General features: G+C 65.7%; 2 protein-coding genes across 2 annotated transcripts; both read left to right on the forward strand.

Moving 5' to 3' along the window:
* Positions 1-1,594: 1,594 nt before the first annotated feature.
* GPR132 (G protein-coupled receptor 132) lies at positions 1,595-4,928 on the forward strand (the record flags this gene model as incomplete). The annotated part of the gene is made up of 2 exons (XM_081106965.1): positions 1,595-1,604; positions 2,492-4,928. 2 exons carry the CDS (start codon positions 1,595-1,597, stop codon positions 3,589-3,591), a joined length of 1,110 nt encoding a protein of 369 aa, XP_080963091.1. The 3' UTR covers positions 3,592-4,928.
* Positions 4,929-8,042: 3,114 nt separating this feature from the next.
* Positions 8,043-15,245, forward strand: CDCA4 (cell division cycle associated 4). Its single transcript, XM_081097633.1, has 2 exons — positions 8,043-8,137; positions 13,031-15,245. The coding sequence occupies exon 2, from the start codon at positions 13,043-13,045 to the stop codon at positions 13,745-13,747; it is 705 nt and encodes a 234-aa protein (XP_080953759.1). The 5' UTR covers positions 8,043-8,137; positions 13,031-13,042; the 3' UTR covers positions 13,748-15,245.
* Positions 15,246-15,484: the final 239 nt, after the last annotated feature.

Genomic DNA, 15,484 nt, shown 5'->3' on the forward strand with positions numbered 1-15,484 from the left:
GCAGGGGCAGGGGCAGGGGCAGGGGCAGGGGCAGGGTGAGCAAGGCCCTATGGCCTCCAGGCCCTGCGACCTCCAGGCCCTGCGACCTCCAGGCCCTGTGGCCTCCAGGATCTGTGACCTCCAGGATCTGTGGCCTCCAGGCCCTGTGGCCTCCAGGATCTGTGACCTCCAGGATCTGTGGCCTCCAGGCCCTGCGACCTCCAGGATCTGTGGCCTCCAGGCCCTGCGACCTCCAGGCCCTGTGACTTCCAGGATCTGTGGCCTCCAGGATCTGTGGCCTCCAGGCCCTGTGACCTCCAGGATCTGTGGCCTCCAGGCCCTGTGACCTCCAGGCCCTGTGACCTCCAGGCCCTGTGACCTCCAGGCCCTGTTGTCTCCACACCCCTGGGGGACGTCAGGCACTTGGCGATGGTGTTTCTGGATTCTTCTTTGCCTCGGCCCTCACCTCCCGTGCATTCGGTCTGACCTAGACTGTCTGGTCAGGGGCATCCTGTGGCTTCAGGTGGCGGAAATGCCTTTCGAGGGAAGGGCCGGGGACCCTTGGGAGTGTGGGCAGCAGCATCGGGCTTAGAGCCAGGGCTCAGCCTGCCGGCTGCCTCATGGCTCCGAGACCCGGGGGCCTGCCCTGCAGAGAAGAGCAGTGCAGGACACAGCAGCTCCTGGCTTGGGCTCATCTACACCCTCTGAGGGTGGAGCCCGTCTCGGGCACCTGTGGTTCCGGACGGGAGCCGGGGAGGGGGAGGGCTGCTGGGTGCCCTCCGGGGCCTGGGTTCCTTTCACAGGAGCATGCTGGGACGTTCTTTCAGGCGACAGGTGCTGTGCATCTTGGGAAACTGTGGCCACATTGTGCCGGTTCACGCTGCCATCCGCACAGGGGAAGGCGTCACTTCCTCATGCTCTTGCCAACACCAAATCTAAAGTCCTTTTTGCCAACCCGAGAGGCCAAAAAGGACTACCGCTGGAGCTTTTTAATTTATCTGTAGGGGCTACGTTTGTTTCTTCTGTGAATTATCTGCTCATTAGCTTCGACCCTTGTTGTTGTTGACTTGGGGGAGCGCCTTCTATATGAAGGACACACTGTAGAATCCACAGGACAAATGCAGGACGTGCCTCGTAATAACTGCTCAGTCACCAGTTTCATGCCTTCGCTTGTGATTTAATCGATTTCCCTAAAGCGGTTTCCACCTACTTGTTCTCCAGGTCATTTTAAACCGAGTGGCCTTCGGAGCAGGACCGACGGTGTGATGTGCCTGGGGCGCTGCCGTAGAGCTGCCTGACACCGGACCGGCAGACATGCCAGGTGAGAGCATTTGGGAGGGAGCCGTGCGAGTTTCTCCAAGAGCACGCCTCTCAGACGGTGACCGGGCGTCAGGGAAGGAGCATGCGGCCCTGGCCGGTCGCTCAGTTGGCCCGAACGTCGTCCTGCGCACTAAAAGGTTGCAGGTTCAATCCCCGTCAGGGCACATACCCGGGTGGCATGTTCGGTCCCCAGTCTGGCTGCTTACAGGAGGCAGCCGATCGACGTGCCTCTCTCACATCGATGTGCCTCTTCCCCTCTCTCCCCCTTCCCCTCCCCTTACAAATCAATAAAAGCATGTCCTCAGGTAAGGACGGAAACACTGAGCATGCAGCCTGGCTGGTGTGGCTCAGTGGTTGAGCGTCGGTCGACCTATGAACCAGGTCACGGTTGGATTCCAGGTCGGGGCACAGGCCCGGGTTGCAGGCTCCATCTGCAGTGGGGGACGTGCAGGAGGCAGCTGATCCATAATTCTCTCATCGTTGATGTTTCTCCCTCTCCCTTCTTCCCTGAAATAAATGTATATTTTGCAATGAGCACGCACAGGAGTCACAGGAGCTCAGAAATGGCAAAGCCAGAGGCTCTCCCTCAGGCGTTCAGAGAGCCCGCCCGGCTTGTCCTGGGACGGACCCAGGGCCGAGTCAGAGCTGTCACGATGCCCATGGAGCCCCCCCCAGGGGACACTTTTCCCAGGAGGTGCCTGTGGGGTGGGCAGGCTCTCCTCGGCACACCCGGGGCTGGTCGCCAGATCGGCACAGAGAAGGGACTGGGCACAGGCGAGTGAAGAGCAGAGGCCACGTGCCCGGCCCAAGTGGCCCAAGCAGGTGTCGTGGACTTAACCACACCAGGGCCCAGTGGCCACGCCAGGGGTGGGCAGGGGGAGAGGGAGGGGCCAGGAGGCTCCGAGAGGCGGGCACTGGGCCTGCGTCTGGGACTTTTTGTTTTGTTGATCTCAGAGAAGGGAGAGGGAGAGAGAAATGTCAATGACGAGAGAATCATGGGTGGGCTGCCTCCTGCATGGCCCCCACTGGGGATCGAGCCCGCAGCCTGGGCACATGCCCCGCCCGACCAGGAATGGAACCCGGGAGCCTTCCATCGCAGGCCGGCCCTCTCCCCTGACTAGGGCCGAATCTTATCGTTTCTTAGCGTCTCCGGAAGGTCTCCTCCACCCACTCACGCCGTCTCTTCCCACAGGAAACCTCACGGCCGCGGCCGGCTGCAGGCTCAGCTGCAACGTGTCCTTCGAGGGGAGCCGGGTGCTCGCCGTGGGCGTGTACAGCGCCGTGTGCGCGCTGGGGCTGCCGGCCAACTGCCTGACGGCCGCGCTGGCGCTGCGGGAGGCGCGGCGGGGCAGCGTGCTGGCCGTGTACCTGTGCGGCCTGGCGCTCTGCGAGCTGCTGTACGCCGGCACCCTGCCGCTGTGGGTCCTCTACGTGCAGAACCAGCACTGCTGGGCCCTGGGGCCCTGGGCCTGCCGGGTGACCGCCTTCGTCTTCTTCTGCAACCTCTACGTCAGCAGCGTCCTCCTCTGCTGCATCTCCTGTGACCGCTTCGTGGCCGTGGTGTACGCGCTGGAGAGCCGCGGCCGCCGCCGCCGCCGGACCGCCGCCCTCCTGTCCGCCGCCGCCTTCCTGCTCGTGGGGCTGGTTCACACCCCTGTGTTCCTGATGGAGGACAAGGGCACCTGCTTCGAGAGGATGCCCGTGGACAGCGAGGTCGCCCGCTACTACTACTCGCGGTTCGCCCTGGGGTTCGCCGTGCCGCTGTGCGTCATCGCCTTCACCAACCAGCGCATCGTCAGGACCGTGGGGCTGAGCGCGGGCCTGAGCGCCGCCCGGAAGGCCCGGGTGCGGCACACGGCCATCGCGGTCGTGGCCATCTTCCTGACCTGCTTCGCCCCCTACCACCTGGTGCTGCTCCTCAAGGCCGCCGCCTTCTCCTACTACGGCGGCGACGAGGCCTCCCTGTGCCGCCTGGAGGCCCGCGTCAGCACCGTGTCCGTGGCGTTCCTGTGCCTGGCCACGGTGAACAGCGTGGCCGACCCCATCATCTATGTGCTGGCCACGGACCACTCGCGGCGGGAAGTGTCCAGAATCCGCAGAGAGTGGACCATGTGGTCCGCCAAGACGGACGCCGCGAAGCTCACGCGTTTGAAGGACTCGGAGGAGAGGCCGCCGCCCGTGTCGCTGACAAGCAGCTGTCTGTTCCCCAGGCCCGCGCAGCCCCGCAGGGCACAGCCGGGCACGTGGGCCCCGCTGGGCGCCCTGGAGAGGCCGCGGGAGGAGCCCTGCTGAGCCCAGGCCTGCAGGAGAGGCCGGCCGGCTGGCATGGGGCATCTGGGGCCGCCCGTGTGGCTTCCCCAGCCACGGAGCCTGCCCACCGGCGTCCGTGGCGCTGCTGTGACGGCCCTCTGGAAGACGTGCCACCGATTTCCTGTTCCTGGAGCCACACGCTTCGCAAGCCTCTTCCCCTCGGGTCCCAGCCCGGCTTTCCCACCGGGCCGAGGGCGGCGGCTGTGCCAGGCGCAGGAGCCAGGCAGCCCAGGCAGGCAGGAGGCCCTTCATCCACAGCTCCTTTGGCTGTGAGCTGGCACATGCCGGGCACCGTGGAGGTGCCGAGTCAGCATCCAGTGAAGACTTAAAATATATATAAAATCTTCAGAGAGGAAGGGACAGGGAAAGAGATGGAAACATCAATGATGAGAGAGAATCATGGATCTGCTGCCTCCTGCACGCCCCACACTGGGGATCGAGTCCACAACCCGGGCATGTGCCCTGACCGGGACTCGAACCTGGGACCTCCTGGTTCATAGGTCGGCGCTCACCCCCTGAGCCACGCGGCCAGGCCAGTGAAGACTTCATTTCCTGGCTTCCCGGTGGGCGTGGCCCGGACGACCGGTGGTTCGTGGTGGGCCATGCACAGGGAGCTCGCCTAGGCAGAGCCTGGTGACCGTGGGCACCTGGGCCTGTGGGGGCGGGAGCCCAGCCCCGAGGGCGGCCGGCTCTGTGCCGAGAGGTCTGCGCGGAGGCTCGAGCCCTCGGGGAGTCCTCCGCAGGAAGCTCCAGGCCCTGTCACCCGGCCATGCTGGGGCTCCGAGGCGGTGGGAATCCCTCACGCCAGGCTTCCCGGACTCACTGTCAGGAGAGCGGCGAGGGCTGGGATGGGGTGAGAGCCAGCCCTCGGCCGCAGGCCCTCACAGGCAGGCGGAGCACGGGCGGCCTGACAGGTGGCCGAGAGCACGTGGGCTCCCCGGAGACCACACAGCTGGGGCCGGACCCAGGCAGGCCCCTGACAAGCCACTTCCGGGCCAAGTCACACCACTGCCTCAGTTTCCCCATCTGCAACAGGGCCAGCGACACCTACCTCACCAGTACCTCTGCCTCGGGCACGGCACGGCTCGCAGCACAGGGACCACAGGGACGGACGCAGCAGCCGCCGGGGCCAGGCCCCTCCCTCACCCCCCCTTCACCCCCCCCCCCCGTTTCGGGGGTTCCTTTCCCAAGAGGCCATGCGGGCCGTGTGCTCAGCTACAGTCTCGTGTCCGGAAGGCAGCGCTGGTTGTCTGTCTTCACTGGGAGAGGCACTGAGAAGGCACGTTTAGAAAATACATTTAGAAATAAACACGGGATGAACGCCTGTCAGTCTCAGCTTCCCCTTTACAGGAAATAATGTCCTTTTCCCTTTTTGAGTAAAATCCCCTCGAGGGCTCCGCAGGAGGCCAGGCCCTGGAGGGGTGAGAGCCGTGGGCTCCCTCAGGGGTGGGCTGGGGGCTCTGGAACAGTCTGGGGAGAGTGAAGACAGGCGGGGCCCCGTGACGCCCCCGGGTGGAGTGTGTCTGGGTTTCTGGGGCTGCTGGATCTGCACCACAAACGGAGTGGCTTAAAGCGGCTTGTTCGCTCAGAGTCTGGGCAGGAAGCCGGGGTCGGGGCGTCTGGGCTGGTTCCGCCTGGAGGCTCAGGGGTGCCTGGGCCAGATTCCCCCCTCAGCTCTGGGGCTGCCGGCCTCCTGGCCTCATCTCTCCCGGCTCTCCCTCCTCCTCTGTGCCCCTGTCTCTTCTATTATTTTATTTTATTTGTATATTTTTATTGATTTCAGAGAGGAAGGGAGAGGGAGAGATAGAAACATCAATGATGAGAGAGAATCACTGATCAGTTGCCCCCTGCACGCCCCCCACTAGGGATCGAACCCACAACCCAGGCGTGTGCCTTGACCGGAATCGAACCCGGGACCCTTCAGTCCACAGGCTGGTGCTCTAACCACTGAGTGACACTGGCCAGGGCCACCTCCTCTATTTATTTAAATTAAGTTTCCTGGGGTGATTTGTAAGTTTCAAAGGTACCGTTCTGAAAGATGTCACCTGTGTGTCTGTGGTGTGTGCCACCCACCCCGACCCGTAGCCATGACCTCAACCACCATGACTGGGGTTGTGGTCAGAGCCACAGCCTGTGACCTTTCGGCTGACTCTTGAAACTCGAAACTCGGCAGCCTCGGTGGCATCTCCCTCCTCCCTCCCTCCCTCCCTCCCTCCCTCTCACTCCTTCGCTCCCATCTCCCCCAGTTCATTCCCTCCCTCCACTCCCCTCTGCCCCCGCCCTGTGGTGACCGGCTAGGGAGGAGGCCACACCGTGAGCTGTGAGGTCCTTGCGGGGAGCCCTGAGAGCTGCCAGGTGTCCCCCACGGGGCACGCCACCTACGCTCCTGACTCTGCCCACAGGTGTGTCCCGGGGGCTCCTGGGGGACGGGACACCTGCGATTTATTCGCTGCCGGACGCCCATCTCGCCGGCACGACCTGCTCCTGAGCAGGCCCTCGCTGTCCTTCCCCGAATCACATGTGGAGCCCTAGGCCGGCCACGGCCACGGCCACGGCCGCCAGGCTCCTGCCACGCCTGCAGCACTCACACGCCATGGGTTTCACAAGCCGTCGGCCAGCCTGGGACCTTCATCAGACCGCTCCAGCTTCCCACCCAAGGACATCAGCACGCCTGGGGCAGGACGGCCCTTGCCAGGCTTCCCCCCCATTCCACTCTGGTGGCTGGGCCCACAGATCGCACACCTGAGGGACCCCTGGGGGCAAGGTGGCCCCGCCCACGGAGGTGGGCCCAGAGGGTTTGGCTGGGAATTCTGGGCTCCCATCCTCGGGTCGGACTCCAAGCGGGGATGGCCCATGGGAGGGTCACTCCAGGGAAGGGCCACAGGGTCCTGCCTCTGCTGGACCCCGGGGTGCTGGCCACACTGGTGGGTTGATGGCTGTGGGCTGGGGGTGCGGACACTGGTGGGGGTGCTCCGTCCCCCCAGGGAGGCGGCTGGCTGCCTGGTGTTGCTCCCTGTGACCGGCTATCTCACCCTCCGTGCCTCAGGTACTCTGCCTGTAATTTAAAATAAAATGTTTTTATAGCCCTGGCTGGTTCGGATCAGTGGACAGAGCACTGGCCTGTAGACTGAGGGGTCCCAGCTTCAATTCTGGCCAAGGGCACGGACCTAGGTTGTGGGCTGGATCCCCGGCCCTGATCGGGGTGCATGCAGGAGGCAACCAATCAATGTCTCTCTTATCACTGATGTTTCTATCTCTCTCTCCCTCTTCCTTCCTCTCTGAAATCAACGCAAATGTATTTTTAAGAAGCTTTAAAAAATATGTGTTTATTGATTTTAGAGAGGGAGAGCGATCCCACAACCCACGCATGTGCCCTGCCCGGCATGGAACTGGTGAGCCCGGGCTCGGTCCGCGCTGCCTGAGCCGCGCGCCCGGCCTGTGGTTTGGGACCGGCCACGGCACCTGCTCTGCTTAGGCCGCGGACACAGGACGCGCATTGTGAGTCCGGCCCGTTTGGCCTCCCCGGCCGGTCCGTCCCAGGGTCCGCACCCCAAGGCCGTGTGCGTGTCCCGGGGCCGCTAGAGGGCGCTGGCGGCGGGGAGCCCGGAGTGTCCGATGCAGCCGCTAGTGGGCAGCGTTCCCGCGGGGGCGCTGGCCTGGCAGCTGCCCAAGGGCGTGGGGAGCCGGGCCCACCCTGAGCCCTGGCCGCGAGCACCGGGTCGAGCCCCCTCTGAGACGGGAGGAACCCCAGGCCTGACATCAGCGCAGACCGCAGGGCCTGATGGCGGGAGGGCGGCAGGAGCGGGGAGGGGGCCTCGCCCACCCCGGGTGTGGGAGTGGGGACGGGGCAGGGGCAGCCCAGTCTCCTGAGGCGTCAGCCCACACCCGCTGACCGCCCCACGGCGCAGGGGCCCGGCTTCCCACCCGACACGCGGCCTCACACCCACGCGGATACCTGCGTCCCCGGTGCTGGCTGGGCGGTGGGGCAGCTGCGGTGGAAAACAGTGCAGGGTCCCCATAGGAGCCAACATGGAGTCACCCCGTGACCCAGCAGCCCCACTCGCGTCCTTCCAGGGGACCCCCTCCTGCCCATCCCTCCCACGCCCCGCCCCTCTTCCTGCCCTAAGCCCCGCCCCTCCACGCCCCGCCCCTCTTCCTGTCCAACGCCACGCCACGCCCCTCTTCCTGCCCTACGCCCCGCCCCTCCCACGCCCCGCCCGCTCTGGGTACGCTCCCACTCCCATTGCCGCCCCGCCCCCAGGTGGCCCGCGCAGGCGCAGTAGGGCCGCGCGCGGAGACCTGGGAGCCGGCGGGGGCGGGGCGGAGGGTGCGGGCCCAACGGCCAACGCGGCCGCGCGGGAACTCCAGCGGTAGGCCCCGCCCCCAGTTTGAACCAGAGACCCCGCCCCCGATCTCAGCCAATCAGCGGGCGGAGCGGCCGCGTCTGGCGGCCCTTTGTGGGCGCTGAGCGGCCCCGCCCCGGCCCCGCCCCCCCTCGGCGCAGGCGGCGCGGACGGCGGGCGGCCAGGTGAGCAGAGGGTCTCGGCTCCCGGTTCCTCCGCCTGGGGGGTGGCGGGGCCCGCGGGCGCGGGGAGGCTCGGGTCTGGGGCGGCGGGGAGGCGGCACATGGTCGCCTGGGCTCCTGGGGGGGCGGGGGCGGCCCGGGGTCTTGGGGGGACGGGGCGGCCCGGGGCCCTGGGGGGGCGGAGCGGCCCGGGGTCCTGGGGGGACGGGGCGGCCCGGGGTCCTGGGGGGCGGGGGGCGGGCGCCCGGAGAAGGGGCGCGACCTTGTGGAGCTCTGCCTCCCCCCCTCCCGCCCCTCCTGCCCGGGGAGCCGTCAGCCACCTGGGTTCCCCCCGGTGCTGCCCGGCCTCCACGTTCGCTCTTCTGCCCCATTTTTACCCAAAAGTCGCAGCTCGTGGCTGTCGCCCGGCCCTTTTAGATGGAGACCCGCTGGGAGGGTTTGCTGCGCCGGGAAGTGGTGCCTCGTAGGGAGGCCCCCACCGGTCTCCTTCCCGGGGCGTCGGCCCAGGTCGGCGCAGGTCCGTCACCCAGGAGGCCTCCGGGAAGCCCGCGGGGACTCGGGGCGACGCGCGTCCCACTGACGTAAAGTTACATCCGACCAGGTGCCCTGTGGCTGCTCCTCCTTTCCCGCCCAACCCAGTCACCCACCCACCCATCCACCCACCCACCCAGTCACCCTCCCACCCACCCATCCATCCACCCACCCAGTCACCCATCCACCCAGTCACCCTCCCACCCATCCATCCACCCACCCAGTCACCCTCCCACCCACCCATCCACCCACCCAGTCACCCACCCACCCATCCACCCACCCAGTCACCCTCCCATCCACCCACCCAGTCACCCTCCCACCCACCCAGTCACCCTCCTAGTCACCCACCCATCCACCCACCCAGTCACCCTCCCACCCACCCATCCAGTCACCCACCCACCCATCCAGTCACCCACCCACCCACCCATCCACCGAGTCACCCATCCACCGAGTCACCCACCCACCCACCCAGTCACCCACCCAGTCACCCACCGAGTGACCACAGCGGGAGTCGAGGTTCCCTCCTCACCTGCAGCCCTTGCAGAAGGAGTGGTGGCGGTGTTAGCGACGGGGCACTTGAATTTCCTCCCAGGGAAGCTCCGTTCTGCTGGAACAGGATGCCGGACAGTGGCACCTCCCCGGGAGCCGGGGCAGCGCAGCCTCCTGTAGCCCCGTGGGTGCCCGTTTGTTTCTCGGCTTTGGTTGCCTCCTACACGGATGCTAAGGACGTTTTGCAACGGCTTCCCTGCTCCACACTGCGGTGGGCCCAGCCCTCTGGTCTGGGAGGGCCGGAGCGAGCGTGTGGCTGGGGGTCTGACGCTGGCGCTCTGCCCGCTTCCCAGCAGCCTCCGCAGCGTCCCAGGCCGGTGGGGACTGACGGGTGGGGTGGGCTGCCCTGTCCCAGACCCGCTGGCAGGAGCGCTGTCTGCTGTGGCTCCTGGTGCCGCCCCGCAGCCAGCCTGGGACGCGGCCCAGCTGTGACTCGGAAAAGTACTGGCAACTCGAGTCCACAGCTCCCAGGCCAGCTGAGCTCCACATCTTCAAAAGCTCATTGTCCCCAAAATAGGATTTCCAGGACGAGTCCCCAGGTGAGAGTGCCGGGGGCTGTGGGCGAGCAGAGCGGGCCCAGCCGCCTTTCCCGGGGGGCATGTGCTGCGCTCAGAACGCCGGCCCACCGGGTTCCCTGTCCTCGCCAGACGAGCCTAGAAGAACACGAAGGTTACTGTCTCATCGGCTTCCTGCCTGCACCGCTCCGTGTGCAGGTGTGCCACGGTTTATAATTACAGTTGAAATGCAGGATAAAAAGTTCGCGATGACCGATGGACGGAGGGCAGGGACGTTCCCTCAGCTGGCGATTGGAGCCTGTTTCATTCCAGGTAACCGGGGCCTGGATGCCCTGGTGGCAGCAGCCGTGAGAATGGCAGCCCACAGCGGGGCAGCCTCCCCTTGGGCACACCGGCGGCCGGCGCCCTGCTCCTCTCGGGTGGAGGGCTCCGCAGTAGATCTGACTGTGACAGAGGGTCGAGTTGCCTTAAAAACCTGAGGCCCGCGGGGTGCCTGGCAGTGGCTGAAGGTCACAGTGGTGGGTCAGGGCAGAGTCGGTCCTGTCCCCACCCTCCTGCTCAGGGTCGGAGCTGCGTTCCCATCAGCCTCGCTGTGAGATTGGTGTGGGGCTGGGTGCCCGCTGCATGGGGGTCGCTCCCCATGTGAGCCCAGCCTTCCGTCCTCCTCTCTGTCTGGCCAGCGCCTGGGCTGGAGGAGGCCTGAGGGCCGTGCACGCTGACAGGGCGCGTGCCCGTGGCCGACCTGAGATCATGGAGGTGGTGAGACCAAAGGGCTGTTCATCCTGAACAGGGAGCCGGCTCTGCGGTCGGGCCGGCCTGGCGGGTGGGCCCGTGTCCCCGTGTCCCTGTGAGGAGGGTGACGGCTGGGCCAGGCCCACGGAAGGGACTGTCCCACCTCCGCCCTGAACCCCCAGGGTCCCCTCAGGACACACTGCAGACTTTGTCCCAGCACAAGGGCATGAGGAGTATGACCCTCCCGGGCCCTCTGGGCCCGGCCTGACCCCTTTACCCGCACGTGGGCTCGGCCGGGTGACGCCACAGGCGGCCTTGTGCTGAGGAGCAATTTGGACGGAGCACGCCCGCGGCAGGCAGGCTCCTCTCCTCACTCGTCCGTCCTGGTTGTCATCAGGTGTGCAGGGCGGTGACCTGCACGGACGCCAGCACTCGCCTGCCTTCTGACAGGCGCGCCGGTGGGCGTGTCCTCAGCGCGCTGGGCTTGCCTGCTCGGGGGGCCAGGCGAACAGCCGGCCGCCTCTTGTTCTTGCTTTTCGTCCCCGTGTTCTGAGATTCACCATGTTGCCTGTGATGGTGACCTTGACCCCCATGACCTCTGGTGGGAAACAGGCTGATGGCAGAGGCCCGTGGGCTGGTGGGAAGGAGCAGTGGGGAGCACGGGGAGGCGGTGCGGAGACCTGGTGGGTGGGTGTGCACGGCCTGGAACGGCCCTCCCAGTCCTGGTGGAGGCTCCGAGGAGTCCAGTGCTGGGCGGCGGTGCAGCCCCAGTGAGAGCCCGCGGGCCTGGGGGCGGGGAGGGGAGGGGAGAGCCTCACACGTGGGTCAGTATGACTGGACGTTGGGATAAACGTGCAGGGTCCGAAGTGATTGTGACCTTGCACCTGATACGACTGTGATCGGCAAGAACGCAGATGAGCTCAGGTCCATAAACAAGAGAGAAAACGCAAGGGAGAACCCGGAAATAGGGGTCCTGCCCGGGCCAGGGGCTTGTCCAGTACTTTCTGATCTGCTTCCCACCAGTCAGAGGGAGGACCCAGCCCCTGCTTGGCAGGCACGCAGGCCGGGAAGGAGGCGCTTCCTGTGGAGAAGGGGGCTCGGCACCTGTGGAGGCTGGGCCAGGGCGTCCTCTGGCGGGCCCTCGGCCGGAATGGGGACGAGGTAGGGAAACCACTGGTTGCTGACGGGGCCTCCTGCTGTGGCCGGAGGTTGTGGGCCTCGGGGCTGTCCTCCCGGAGAGACCCGCCTTCCTGCAGTGTCAGTGCCTCCTGCACCCCCTGGGGGGGACCGAGCCTGCGCTCCGGGCGTGTGCTCTGACCGGGAATGGAACTGGCGACCTTTTGGTGCACACATGACGCCCACACGGGCCAGGGCTGGGTGGTCACAGGTCTGATCTGATGGCATGTGTGTGTGTGTGTGTGCGCGCACGTGTGGTTCTGCGCGCTTAGCAGGTGCATAGCTTGTGGACCCACCATGCAGACCTGTTCCGGCCACGCCCACCCGTCTCCCTCTGTTAGAATGTCACCGCCGTGGGGTCAGCGCACGCGTGTTCTTTGGAGATTGGCAGTTCCCTGGCCGCTCCCATTGCTGGGGGAAGGGGGTGCGTGGTGTGGGCACGCGGGTGCGAGCCTGTTCCGTGCTCAGCTCTGAGTGCCGCTGCTGTGAGCATGCCTGTACGTGTTTGTTCGTGAACGTCGGTGTTCATGCCCGGGGTAAATGCCCACGGTCGCTTAAGCTTTACACGTTAAGTACATGGGAGTGAGGTCTCGGGTGTTGGAATTCCGAGGACAGGGCCCTCCATCTGCAGGGCTGGCATGGGGGGGGGGGCGGTGGTGTTGGTATTTTTAAAAAGGTTAAATCCAATAATTTGCAAATTTAGAAGATTCTAACCCTCATGAACAACTCGAATGAGTTATTTGAAGGAAAGACGTTGAGCTACTTGACAAAGTCGGGAAGAGAAAACCTAACGGCATGGGTCCCTTTTCTAGAAAGGGGAGCCCTGGTGGGAGGCGCCCACCCAGGTGCTCACCCCCACATGTCAGCGGAGGGCGCTGGTGGCCGGCGGCCCTGCAGCCAGCCCTCTGGGAGCCCAGGGGGACCTGCCCGCAGCCTGTGCCCCTGCTGACAGCCCAGATGGCCCCAGGGCCCTGGAGGGGGGCGGGGGGGGGGGGATGGAGGGGGGCGGAGGCCTGCTCACATGAAGGTGACTCCGCCACGCTCGCGGGACTCTGAGGGCGCCAGCAGCGCCTCCTGCCTGCGGGGTTCGCTGAACCTCTTCGCGGGGCTGTTTGCGGGTTGGGGTGAGGCGCCCTGCCTGGCGCAGCCCAGGGGTTGTGCCTGCGCCTGCAGCCCAGCTCCTTAGCGTGAGCCTCCGTTTCTAGTCCGTTGCCTGTGCGGTGGAGGCGGCTGTGCGGGGTTAGAGGCTGTGGTTCGCGCGCGCTCAGAGCTTCGAGTGGCGGTGCGTGACTTACTCGCGCTTCGGCGCTCGGGTCTCCGCTCCGCCCGGGCCGGCTGACCGCGAGGGGCCCTGGACGGTGCTCAGGGCGCCCTCGTCCTCTCGTCCCTGCAGGACACGGACGCGATGTTCGCCCGCGGGCTGAAGAGAAAGTGCGCCGACGGCGAGGACAGCGCCCCGGCCCCGCCCGCCTGCAGCCTGCAGCGCCAGTCGCTCCTGGACATGTCGCTGGTGAAGCTGCAGCTGTGCCACATGCTGGCGGAGCCCAACCTCTGCCGCTCGGTGCTCATCGCCAACACGGTCCGGCAGCTGCAGGAGGAGATGAGCCAGGACAGCGCGGGGCGGGTGCCGGCGCCCGCCAGTGCGGGGCGGGGGCCGCTGGAGCGCCTCGTCTCCACCGAGATCCTGTGTCGGACCCCGTGGGAGCAGCAGGGGGGGCACTCTGCTGCTGACTCTGGGGGCCGCCCGGCGCCAGACCTCCTCCCCGAACCGCCAGGGGCCCCGAGTGCGCAGGCGCCGCGGGGCGCTCCCGGCTGCGCGTGGGAGGCGGCCAGCCCGCGGGAGAGCAGGGGCGGCTTCCAGAGGTCGCTGGACCAGATCTTCGAGACGCTGGACAGCAAGGCCCCCCGCGCGGCGGAAGGGCTGTTTGCGGACGTGGACGGGCCCTACTACGACCTGGACGCGGTGCTGACGGGCATGGTGGGCGCCAAGTCAGTCCCTGGCGACGGGTTCGAGACCTTGGCCTCCACGGGCGCCCCGCCCCCTGGCGTGGGCTACAAGCGGGACCTGGGCGAGCTGGACCACGTGGTGGAGATCTTGGTGGAGACCTGAGCCTGTGCCCGCACTGCCCGCCGCCAGCAGCCCCGCAGCGCTGGCCACAGGGACCCGGGGCAGCCCCGGCTGCCTCCTGCCGGCGCTGGGCCTCACCAGCCCGACAGCCCCGAGGGCGTGGCCACCGGCGTCTGCCTTTCCTAGGTGAATTTTTAAAAATTGAGTTTTATATGTTTGGGGCAACATTTTGGCTTAAGATATATTTTGTAAACTTTTTATTATCTCTAGACTTTCTCAGCTATTTTCTTAAAAGTATATTTTTTTCTATAAACATCCTCTGCTGCTAATTAGAAGCGTCTGTAGCCTGAGCACCTGCAGTTGGTGTGTTTACTAAGGTTCCTTCTTCAGAGTCGCTGCCTCCCAGCCAGGGTCTCTGTAAACTCAGGAGGAACCGCCATGTGCTGCCAGGCCCTGCGGGCGCCTCATCTGCTGAGGGGGCCCCCCCACCCTCAGCTTGTGGGAAGGAAGTCAGAATCTAGCGTTTAATGGATGGCTGTCCTACCTAATGAACGGCTGATAGGCACGTCCACCGAATGGCAGAAGACTGGTTGCTCTGATGCACACTGACCACCATGGGGCGATGCTCAGTACAGGAGCTGCCCACTAGTGGTCAGTGCTCGGCCAAGAGCCTCTCCCGCCTCTGAGGCAGCGCTAAGCACCCCTTGGGGGATGCCCCACTGCCGGCTTAGGCTCAGGCTCACTCCCTGCCGGCGGGCGGACATCCCCTGAGGGGTCCTGGACTGCGAGAGGGTGCAGGCCCAGCAGAGGACCCCCCCCCCCCCCCAGTGCACGAATGTCACGCACCAGGCCTCTAGTTTATATATAAGTGTTCTTGGGGGCAAAGGTCAGATTGCTGTCTGGCCCTCCTGGATCCTCAGACACCTAAGGGGTCTCTGGTCGCCCCTCAGCACCGGCCACGCCACTAAGGCCTGTGCACACGCTCGCTGCTGGTGGGCTGGGGCCTGCCTGCGCCTGCTGTGGTGACTGCTGGGACCCGGGTCAAGGTCAGTTTATGTCCAGGGTTAAAGAAACGTGGACCCGGGTCTTGATGGCCCCTCGGTCATGAGGGAGTTGGTGGTGGGGTTGGCCGGGGTGCCTGCCCGGGGCCCTGGCGGACACCGCCTGTGCCACCGGGTCTCTCTCTCCAGCTCACAAGGGCGCTGCCCTCCCCACACGGTTCCTCTCCCCGCCCTTCACCAAAAGGTGGTTTTAATTCCAGGCACGTGATGATTTCATGTCAGTGCCGTCACCTCCCTTGATCAAAGATTGCTCAGCGCAGTGGGAGGCGCAGTGTCCACGGCCTCCTGAGGGTCTGTCTGCCGACTCAGCGGTGCCTCGTGGGTGGGGAGGAATTTCACTGGATGTCCTGGGGGCAGTGGGACCGCCCTGGCCAAGGATGAGGGCTCCCCTGGAGCCGGCCCCGGGCTTTGGAATCCTCTCACGGTGGACAGTGGTTCCAGGTGTGTGTCTCAGAAGCAATAAACCGGCCTTTGGTGTCCACGGCATTTCTGTCGTCTCAGTATGTTCCGTTTAGAAGTAGCTGCGGGCCCACCTTGCCAGCCTCGGAGCATAAACATCAGAGTGGGCAGGGAGGCGGCAGGCTCTGGCTTCGGGCTTGGGCTCTGGGGTCCCGATTTGTGGGTTCAGGTTTGGACAACGGGGGGGTGGCTCATGGCAGGGGCAGGGAGGCGTGGTGGGAATGGGTAAAGTGCGGCACCAGCCTGAATCTGGGGGGGC

This window comes from Myotis nattereri (genome assembly GCF_964212035.1).
Source record: "Myotis nattereri genome assembly, chromosome: 1".
NCBI lineage: Eukaryota > Metazoa > Chordata > Mammalia > Chiroptera > Vespertilionidae > Myotis > Myotis nattereri.